An 11,844-nucleotide genomic window follows, 5' to 3' on the forward strand; every position below is an offset into this window, starting at 1 on the left:
TGGTAGGTATTTCATGCTGGATTATTGGCTCTTTTTGTTTACGTCGTGCATATTGTTGACAAATGTCACAGCTCTCGGCTTTGGCTCGTATGGCATTGTTAATGTTTGGCCAAAATACTGCTGTACGTGCTCGCAGTTGCATTTTGGTAGTACCAAGATGCGCTTCATGTAGCTTGTCGAGGATATCCTGTCTCAAAGATTCAGGGATCAGGTAGCAATTGCCCTTAAGTATGATACCATTTGACACAGAAAGCTCATCGCTAAATGATCAATACCAGGGGCGGATCCAGAGATGTCCAAAAGGGGGGCCGAAAGGGGGGACCGAAATTTGGGCCGATCGAGACAACAATGACCTAGGGGGTCTGGGGGCATTCCCCCGCGAAATTTTTGTGTTCTAGACGCCCGAAAATAACATTTGAGGCGTTGTGGGCTATCATTTTTTTCTTTTTCTTTCTTTTTTTTACCTCCCAAAAGGCCCCCCTTTTTAACAATGGGGGCGCTATACCATTCTAGCGATGGTACTGGTTATTATCATTACAATGATGTTATAAAGTCCTACCTGAAAGTCTGTCCCATCTTGCCGAATCTGCAACAGGAGAGGACTGAGTGTTAGGTAGCATTAATTGTATTTAAATCAGTTTTTAACACTATAATTATCGTTTAAAAATAATAATAATAATAGTTAATATTCCTTTCACTAAATTATGTCAATGAACTAGCTACATTAAAAGCTTTGTGTGACTGAGTGAATTACTAATGTATACTTTCTGTATATTGTATATTTTACAATAAATATGAGAAAAAAGTAGGAATTATATTTTAACTTTACATTTACTTTGTACAGTATTAATTTAAGAACATACCAATTGATCATATAAAATTTACTTGGTTAGTTGACGCGGATCACGCTGACGTTACGCAATGTATGAACTTGCGTCGCGAGTTGTATGTATTGTTTATGTTTTGAAAATACTACCATTCGTAAGTTCCTTTAGTGTTTAGTATTATTTACACATATTCTATATAAGTAAAATTTATTAGACATCTTATATTAGGCCTATGATTTAGGTGCACGGTAAGTAGGCCCTAGGCTAGGCCAACCAATGGCGAGATCGTTGACCTCTGCCTTAGTAACCTACATTTTATAGTCTATAGTTCTTGGTTCCTTCAGAAAAGTAATATGAATACCTGATGCAATACATAATAATTGACTATGGTGCGGTATCATAAAGCACACTAGATATAGTAAATTTATAGTCCTTTTAATTAAATTAGTATTATTTTATTTACGTGGCATGGTAGTTTTATAGACCAATTTTTAATACTTGTCAGTGCACATAGGAATAGTTACGGTATGTATATTTTCTGTTTACCTTATATTATTCTCAACAGAACAACAACAATGGATTCAAGTAGCAGTGATGAAGATGAAGTTATTGTAAATCTGATACTTCAAAGGAAAAAACGAAAGAAGAGGTCGTTCTGGGTTAACCCCATAAATCAGAAAAGATCTAATATTGGCCATTTTGTTTCTCTGATAAAAAATGACTTACAATCCTTAGAAGACCAATACTTTTCTTACTTCAGAATGACAGAAGAACAATTTGAAACTATTTTAGATTTGATCAAAGCTGATATATTCAGACAAGATACAAGATTCAGGAGAGCCATAACTCCAAGAGAACGTTTATCTGTCTGTTTAAGGTAACATATAAAACCAACAATAATAGAATGCACACAATTTTAATCTAACATGATTTCATTTAAACGAAATGACAGCAGAACTTTTAAGAGAGTCTCCTGGTGAAGTGTCCCTGTGTGGACAAATGCTAGAGAATAAATTATATATTGTTACTCTCAAAAGTTCTGCTGTCATTTCTTTTTTATTGTTACTCTTTTTTTCTAATACATGTTTTTTTTTTTTGTGAAAATAGTATCACACTATTTAGGAAAGGACTAGATTCTGTTTGACTGATTGTATTATTAAAATCATAAATTTTATTTTCTTTCTGTTTTAGGTACCTAGCTACAGGTGACTCATATGGGTCATTTCATTATAACTACAGGATTGGCATATCAGCTGTCTTGATGATTGCGGTGGAAATTTGTGTAGCTATATGGAAGAGACTAAGTGGTATTTACATGGCAATGCCATCTTCTGCTGAAGAATGGATGCAGTTGTCAAGAAAATTTCATATGCATTGGAACTACCCTAATGCTCTAGGAGCAGTAGATGGGAAGCATGTTCATATCAAAGCACCTAACAATAGTGGTTCCCAGTATTTTTGCTACAAAGGTCATTTTTCAATTGTGCTTTTGGCCTTAGTAGATGCCAACTATTGTTTTACCTATATTGATGTTGGCAATTATGGGTCAGCAAGTGATGGCGGTATTTTTGCAAGAAGCGCTTTAGCTGAGGCAAGAGATAATGGTAAAATTAAATTTCCTGGCCCGAAATGTTTATCGAATGCTCCAGAGTTGGGTGAAATGCCCCATGTCATTTTAGGGGATGAGGCTTTCCCCTTAAACTTAACAATGATGAGACCTTTTCCTGGCAAGGAATTGACAGATCAAAAGAGGATCTGCAATTATAGGCACTCTAGAGGAAGGAGAATATCAGAAAATGCCTTTGGGCAACTCTGTGCGCGCTTCATAATTTTCTTTCGCATAATTAACCTTTCACCAAAAAATATCGATCACGTAATTAAAGCAACTTGTGTTCTTCACAACTTCCTAAAGAAAACAAGCACGGTTGAGAGAGCTACTCAACGCAATACATATTGAAAACCCAAAGGCTATATTAAATCACTGCGAAGGGTTATCCAATTTGGAGAAAAAAGGTTTCCATGGATCACGGGATGCAATTGAAATTCGCAACAGGTTTGCCAAGTACCTTATTTCAGATGCAGGCAAGGTGGCATGGCAAAGAAAGCATTGTTTTGGGGAGAATAAGTCCATCAGTACTTAAAACTGCTAAAAATGACACTTCTAGACACATTTTGAAATGACTGCCGGTACATACTTATTTTATAAACATTGTGATTTACATTATTTCTACAGTGTATTGTTATATTTTTCAAATCATTACAGTCATGTGTGTCAAATATAAGAAAGGCCAAAACTGACAAAAGTCAAATTTATCACTTTTAAAATATTGTGCCAATTCATGCAAAAGCATCAATATTTATGGACCATATTGCACCCTCTAGAGTGACCTATTTCAAAAGAGGCTTCTGTTGTAAATTAAACTGGCAAGTTGCTAAGTGTTTGCTAAAAAGGTTTACATGTGTTTTGCAACAATTTCTTTCATGTTTAGGAGCTGGAAATTCCTTCACGGTTTCATACGTCATAAGGAAGAATGATTTTAGTTTGTCACTACCAGAATCCATTGATTTTCTTTTTTTGTTGCGTTCAAGGTTTATTGTTGCGTTCATTTATATTATCGCCATCTGATTTTCTTTTTCTTGTTGATGATGAAGGAGTGCTGATTTTTAACTTCTTTGTTGGCAAATGCTCTGAAAAAAAAAACAAAGATAAATTACAGTATTATTTTTTATACTGTACATTCAGTGGTGCCAAGAGGCTGGAGTAAATACTAAATTAATATATTAAACCAGTGGATTTAAAGGCAAGCTCGGCCCCACCCCTAAATTTCAGCTGTAAACTTTGATACCTATGTTATGAATCCTTCTAGCACATTTCAATAAAATGAAGGTTAGCTTTTACTTTTCATGTTTCTCTACTTTATTTTTCATAAACTGGTGAAATTCACTCTTTAATCAATTGAATTAGTCCTCTAATCTAATAAAAGGCTCTAGCTTCCGGTGGGGGGGGGGGGCGCACCAGCACTTGATTCTGCTGGGGGCCTACCAGGGAACAGTTTAATTACATTGTTCATTTTTACCTGTGTTTTCTATCACTTCCTCTGTGGTATCATATAGGTCATCATCATTTGATTCTGGATATAGTTAAATTTGAGCATTGGCCTCCTCATCTGGATTGCACATTTTGGACAATATCTCTGTTGCAGGGGAACACTCTTGGATGTTGCTATAGCTCCTGCATCAAACACACAAGGATTATACTTTAATTTTTAATCTTTTCTTATTAAGTAAAAATATTATCACTATTAACAATTGATAAGTAAAAAAAAATCAATCGTACTTACTTTCTGGGTTGTAAATTAGGTATTAAAAACTGGAGTTGCTCCACTACGTGTTGATTTTCGAATCTTTTCTAAATTTTTTCGGTAGCTGTCTCTCATGTGGTTGAACTTTGCTTTTACTTGATCACCTAAAGATAAATATACAAGTTACAATTTGATTACAAACAACAAAAGATTTTTAAATATTGCTATACCTACCCTACAAAATACTGTTATAAATGTTCAATGTTCAATGTTTATTTCCACAATTCAATTTTATAACAATATACAAAAAAAATCATGAAACAATTAAATTAGACAAATAAATTTGCAAAAAAAAAAAACAATAGAAAATAAACAAAACTTTATATTGCAAAAAATAGGCTGCAAATTCTGTATGGCATTTTGTTAAAATAAATGCAGTGTTGAAGCATTTTCAACAATCAAATGCTCCTTTATGAAATAAACTGTTTTATTACATTCAGGTTTAGGTAGAGGTAATTTAAATTTACGTTTAATAATATTAATTATACAATGTATTTATTTAAAATAAGCCAAAATAATAGCCAACCATGCGTAGAGTATATTAACCAGACAAGACCAGATCAAATTCTTTGATAATTTAATAACAGACCTCGAGCCTATAATGGAGCCTATAAAAATATAATTTCATTATTAATAAAAAAAAATTAACTTATACCTAATAATATAAATGTGAATCATGATTTTCTAAAACACTAGCCTAACCTAGCCTTTTTTAAATAACCATGCCAGTATAGGCCTAGGGCCTAGGCTATAGTAAAAAGGAATGAGTTTTCAAAAACAGAGAACCAACAGCAACACTTTTCTGCTAATTTTCTAATTAATGGAGAAGAATTGGTACTTGTAAATAATTATAATTATAATCGTTATAGGCCTAGGCCCCTAGGTCTAGGCTAGTAGTAGAGGCCATAGGCCTAATTATTGCCGTTTTGTGTGGCCTAGGGCCAGGCCTACTACTACTAGGCCTAGTAGGGTAGCCCAGTATCAGCTTAGCCCCTTACTTAGGAGTTAGGGCATAACAATTTTACAAAGTGTTGTAGTTATTATTTTTCTATACTGTAAAATTTGTGCCTTATACACGGCCTTGCAGAAAAACAACTGCTAGTTGAGCCAAGTTTCCGTGTTGAAATAAAGCTTATTATTATAATAGCCTAGGCCTACCCCAGACCCACCTAAAGCATATGCCATGGGACGCTAGCATTAGGCCTATATACATAGGCTATAGAGTCATGACGACAGCTCGGATTGCCCTTATCTAGGCTAGGCATAGAGAGGCCTAGCCTAGCCTATAGAATAGTAACTTTCGTGTGAGAAATGTAAGCTTTCGTGCCAAACTTGGCACCAATTGCTGAAAACACTTCAGCCTTCTTTACATCGTTTTTGTATTCATTCGAGCATTTTTCATACAAAATTGAATTCAGTTGTATTTCAAGTAAAATATAGCTTCTAAATCATCATCATTCTACTTCGGAGGAAGTGTTATCGCCATGTCCGATATACAAGATGGTGAGAATGGCTCTAGTCGGGAAAAAAGAGAAGCCGATTTATGTCTTCAGGTTTCGAATCCGATCCGAAAAAATCTCTCCAAGACCGATTCGATCTGGTTGCCGGATGCCAGAGCCGGTCAACGGCCACCGGATCGGATTATATGTGAATAGAATACGCCTTCAGTGTTGTAAGAATAGAAGTCCGATTTCTTAACCGGTACCGGAACTGGAACCTGAACTGGAACCTGAACAGATGTGACAGGGCCTTTACAGATGTATTTTTTAATAGTACAATTCTGTACTTCTTTAGTGCCTTGAAATAACCCGCCAAACAGTATTCTATTAATCACAACATTTTGAGCTATGTTAGCATTCAATATTATGTGAAACAGACTGCGATGTGATATATAAATTGTGTAATAATACTGGTTGGATGGTAGTGATTAGGGTTCACGGTACAGTTGCATTTACAAAACAGATCAAGTGATTAAGGTGGATGATACAGTAGCATTCTACAAACTACGAAACAAAATTAATGATTAGCAGACATAGCAAAATTTTACAAGTTACAAAATAAATTGAGTGATTAGCATCACAGTAAAAGCTGCAAAACAGATTTACTTAGGCATGATGTTATTGTGAAATATGATAAAAAGTTGCTCCATTGGGATTTCAGCTCCAGCCCTCGGACATGCAGTACATGTCACTGAGCTATGGCACTCTACAAATTTTAAAGCAGAATGAGTGATTAGGGTACATGGTACTGTAGCATTCTACAAACTACCAAACAGATTAAGTGATGAGCATGCACAGTAATATTCTACAAGCTAGACAGCAGAGTAGTGATTATGGTGAATGAAATTGATTGATTGAGTTAATATATTTGAATGTTAGCAATAACTACTACACAGACGTCATTAAGTGCATGAAATATTTCTACAAACTACAAAACAGATTTAGTAATTAGCATGCATATTAATATTCTACAAGCAAAAAAACAGATTTAATAAGTCATGATGTCATTGAAACCGCCGACATTGCACTGCCGATGAGCTATGGTTGCATTCTATGAATCAATAGATTGAGTGGTTAGAATGCATGGTATTATTTGACTAAACTACAAAGAGATTTAGTTGGATGGTAGTGCATTCTACAAACCACAAAACAGATGAAATAGATGGTAGCATTCTATAAACTACAAAAGACTAAGTATATGGTATCACATAAAAACAGATACTCCACTAGCATCATTGGTAACATTCTACAAATACATATTAGATTGAGTGATTAGGGTGGGCGAAACTACAAAACTGGTTGAGTTAAATTATTTGGATGTTAGAAATAATTGAGGTATTACCATATTAAATTATTTTGATGAAGTTACAAAGCACTTCACTGAAGCTGCTACAGTAATAGCACACCACACCCATATTCTATTCAGCACAGTGACACTGACAGTTATGGTTATCACCTACTTTTACCTTTGCATATATATATTTAATAAACTGTGATAATAGAAAACACCACATGAGAAAATTATTTAAAAAAAAAAGGCATGTTGAAAAAATAATGTACAAATACATGTGGTACTTGCACATGCTGACTATTCTTCATGAACACAACCACTGTTTTTGTCCACATTTTCCAATTTGATAGAAACATATGCTTCCGCTGTAAATAATTCTTAACATTTTTCTCCTGTTGGTAATAACCTAAAGATGCAGCGCTAAAAATGTACTGTGGCAATGACTGAATAAATTGTAGGACAATATGATTGTGCACATTAAAAGCATTGGAGTTCATGTTGTGTTATAACTACAACCATCCTTTTCTGGATTTGGAAAATGATCTGTTTAAATATTTAGCCAGTTCTCTTGAATCACATCATGAACATCATTATCCTTAAATAATTTAAAAATTGTATTATGATGCAGATAATATGTAAAAATAATAACCACTTGAAATTTTTACCTTTTCTGCTTCTTTTGCCCTGTTTGCCTCAATCAGAATGTGGGCACGCACAGCATTTTTGTCAGTTTGCACTGCTTTATAGTAGGCTTCTTGTGTTGCTAATCTGTGGGCCATGTGGTCAGCTACTACCACCCTATCACTTTCCCCACAGTGACCCCAAGACTAATAAAGATAACGATTTGTCAAATCTCATCAATACAGTTAGTTAGAATGTTAAAAAAAATTTTTAAAATCTATCTCCATTAGCTTTAATGGTATCACAAAAAAAAAATCCAGATATATTTTGGTCACACTTATTTTTTACTACATAGTTTGACTGCATATTTCGTGGCAAACTTGACCAATACAAAATGTCACAAGGGGCAAGGATACTCAATAATCCTTGATGCTCACTTATCATTTAGGTAGTAAAACATTCAGTATTAGTATTTGATTCATAAGCTTAATTTGAAGTTGTAGGAACGCTAATCATTTAAATACAGAAATTTAGATACAGAAATCTTTCAAAGGTTATAGAAATAATAATTTGAAAATTAGGATGGTGATTGCTTGCTAGTTAACTGCTTATTGACAGTTTAGATTGACAATAGCTAGGGACTGCATCATTTAAATGTCAATGTCAAATGCGTAAAAACATCATTATCAGGATCTTTGTCGTGTAAGTTGTGTAGATTTGAAACATCAAACAAGTTCACTTACATAAGTTGCTGCTGCCTTTCTCAGGCTAGTTGGATTTATGGCGCGGCAATATCCAGTCACTGCCTCCCAGTGCCTCGTCATCTCCTGTGCGCATCGAACTGGATTACCAGTTTGATTAACGAACAGGTGGGGGCTGGATGTTTCTGGGTGGCAGAATCATATAATTAACATTTGTAATTCGCCAGTGTCCATCCAAAGATGTTCTTGGCAAAATGTCTGATTAGTATGGATGGTAGCATTCTATAAACTATAAAATACATGACTGATTAATATGGATGGTAGTATTCTATAAACTATAAAATACATTGACTGATTAATGTGGATGGTAGTATTCAATAACCTATAATATACATTGACTGATTAATGTGGATGGTAGTATTCTTTAAACTATAAAGTGCACTGACTAATGTGGATGGTAATATTCAGTAAACTATAAAATACATTGACTGATTAATGTGGATGGTAGTATTCTATAAACTATAAAATACATTGATTAGTGTGGATGGTAGCATTCTATAAACTATAAAATACATTGACTGATTAATGTGGATGGTAGTATTCAATAAACTATAAAATGCACTGACTGATTAATGTGGATGATAGTATTCAATAAACTATAAAATACAGTGACTGATTATGTGGATGGTAGTATTCTATAAACTATAAAATACATTGACTGATTAATGTGGATGGTAGTCTTCAATAAACTATAAAATACACTGACTGATTAATGTGGATGGTAGTATTCTATATACTACAAGATAGTTATGGAGTTATATTGTAAAAAATACTGTAGAGAGAAAAAATAATTTGTTTCATTAGCTGCCCACTGAAGATTTTTGTCTGAAAGGGATAATAAAAAATATTATATTTTAATAAAATTCACATATTAATTTGGCAAAGATTAAGAGTAAAAATAAAAACTTTTTATAGAAGTACAGTTACCTTCTACTTTCTTAATGCTATCTGCCGATCTTTCAAGATACATTTGTTGCTCTTCTGCAGATATTAGGTCAACTTTGATGAAAAATATATATAGAAATATAAACATTCAGACATAACTCAATACTCAGTTATTTTCTATTTGCCAGTTACTAAATTTGTTAAAAACTTGACATTTAGTTTAAATAAACATATGCAAAGATTCTACATGGGTCTTATATAGCAGCATGCAGATGAATTCCTAATCTGTAGGGGGTGGAGACAATATGAAATTCGCCTGACTGCATGTGTGCACCAAGCGTATGACCGCGAATGCATGGGGACCAGGGGCCTGCCTTAAAAATGACTGTTTTATGCTCAAATATATTATTAGTAATCTTCTTACAAATTATATATCCACAAATCATATTTTTCCCCAAACACCAATCCCTGCATCTCAACCAAATTTCTCAACTTGCCCGACTCTGTATTTTTGCCTGATTTTTTTCACCGACTAGGTACCATGGCCCACATCCTCTTTTGTGCATGCCACTGGTCTTATATGAAAATAAGGTTTTATAGCAACCTTACTTAACAGTTTATTTGAATTTCAAAATATGGTTCAACAGCATAATATATAACATCAAAACGAATATGCATCATGTAAAATACAGAATATCTACCTAACATTTGTAACAAAAAATTAGAAATACTAAACAAAATAGTAATAATAATAGTAATAATGATAATAATAATAATAATAATAATAATGATAATAATACTTACAGTAGTAATAAAAACATATTAGTCTTTTAAAGTATGCTTGTAAAACAGCTCATAGGGCTTTCTTCATTGCCATAATGAGAATTGATGTTGGACTTCTGCTTTAGAAAACACAAATTATGTTGTTGAAATAAAATTTAAATATGCACATCATTGGCAAAAAATAAATAAATAAAAAATAATATCCCTATTCAGTAATATTAAAAATAATAAAACTAATAAAATAATAAATTAATAAAACAATAAATAGTAATAATGAAATACATGACAATAAAATTAACAGAAATTTCACTGTGCTTCAGTTGATGTTCCATCTGAACTTTTCTTCGTAATGATTTTGAGAGGCTTCTGGTCGCATCACGGCATTTGTTCAGTTTCGATGCAGAAATTCTCTCACTACTACAAATATATTCAACCAATTTTGTAAATGAACACAGATAATGTTGAATAGTTGAACCTGACATTGTCATTTGAAGTTTTGTTACAGCACTGAAACATTAAATTTTGTGAATAAAGAAGTATAACCATAAAATGAAATAAAAATTCACTAAACTGGTATTGATTTGACATTTTTTTAAATAGCCTAATGACTATGTAGCATAAAAATGCTAATACGGCCCCCACCCCGAAGTAAAAAATGTACACAATGACATTCATTCTACAAAATCCATAACAGCTTACATAATGAAAAGGTTTTCAAATTTAAAGATAATTTTATTTCTTACCTTTTTAAGATTTCCGGTGCAATCAAATCACTTATTTGATTGCTGTCTTCATTCATTCCAGCTGATTTCCAAATATGCTGGATTTCTCTACAAACTTGATTAGCATGTTTTTTTGGCATAGCAAGAGTTTCGCTTAAGTAATCAGAAAATTTTGACATCACAAATGAATCTGTAGAAGTTGAATAATCAATAAAGTAGCATAGGGATTAGATATTTCATCATAGTAAACAGTATAAAAGCAATAAAAACTGTAGTACTTTAAAAACCATTTTTATTTTACTCCACAAGAAGATTTTACATAACTGGATAGTTTACAATATGTTTAAAATTAATGCAACTTTGTTATGCATTATTATGCATCATTTTTTATTGATTCAAGTGTATGGATATGTATGTAATGTGGGCGAGAGTGACAGACTTAAAAATGTTCCTATCGTTCCTTGACCATTTTAATTTTATTTTTATCTTCTTAATTTTATGTTTCAATAACATCCGATTTTATTACGCTTTTTGAAAGAGTGAAAATCAATGTTGAAAGTGAATTAAATTGAATAATATTAAGAGAGGAAAATAAATAGTTGTATGGTAAAGCATAGTAGATATGTTTAAAAAACAGGAAATGTAGATTAGTAGGAAGGGTGTTATTTAAAATTTACCATCTTTTTTTTCAAATTTCCTGAGCTTCCTATATTTTCTATACTCTTCACTGCCAACCTGAAAAACACATTAAAAACAAGCAGTCAAATGTATAGCAATAATGACTTTATATGATCAGCATAGCTCGGTAAACTGACAACAGAATGTGGCTTCCCTTCCATAGAATATTGTAACTGAGTCAAAACGAACTGCAAAAGTCTTAAACTTGAATTTGATAGTATCAAACTTTCAATTATATGTGTACCATTTCTTTAAACAAATCAGAGCCAATCCAGCCTTTTAAAAATAGATAGATAGAAATCTTTCTTTATTCTGGATACTCAGTCAGTATTAGTACACTGTTCTTCCCTGAGGTCCAGGGTATGATCTTAAACTACTTTAAATTAAAAACAGAATTGATAAAGAAATATATAAG

The 11,844-nt window shown here is 32.9% G+C and overlaps 1 protein-coding gene across 1 annotated transcript; it reads left to right on the top strand.

Moving 5' to 3' along the window:
* Nucleotides 1-1,603: 1,603 nt before the first annotated feature.
* On the top strand, nucleotides 1,604-3,021 carry LOC117114496 (putative nuclease HARBI1). Its single transcript, XM_033258165.1, has 2 exons — nucleotides 1,604-1,704; nucleotides 2,019-3,021. Exon 2 carries the CDS (start codon nucleotides 2,089-2,091, stop codon nucleotides 2,782-2,784), a length of 696 nt encoding a protein of 231 aa, XP_033114056.1. The 5' UTR covers nucleotides 1,604-1,704; nucleotides 2,019-2,088; the 3' UTR covers nucleotides 2,785-3,021.
* The last annotated feature ends 8,823 nt before the right edge of the window (nucleotides 3,022-11,844 follow it).

This window comes from Anneissia japonica, unplaced genomic scaffold (genome assembly GCF_011630105.1).
Source record: "Anneissia japonica isolate Jap-2015-1 unplaced genomic scaffold, ASM1163010v1 scaffold1374_len1023071_cov147, whole genome shotgun sequence".
NCBI lineage: Eukaryota > Metazoa > Echinodermata > Crinoidea > Comatulida > Comatulidae > Anneissia > Anneissia japonica.

What these genes read in the sequence shown, in the direction of transcription:
- LOC117114496 (XM_033258165.1), top strand. Translation starts at nt 2,089, where the DNA reads ATGATTGCGGTGGAAATTTGTGTAGCTATATGGAAGAGACTAAGTGGT.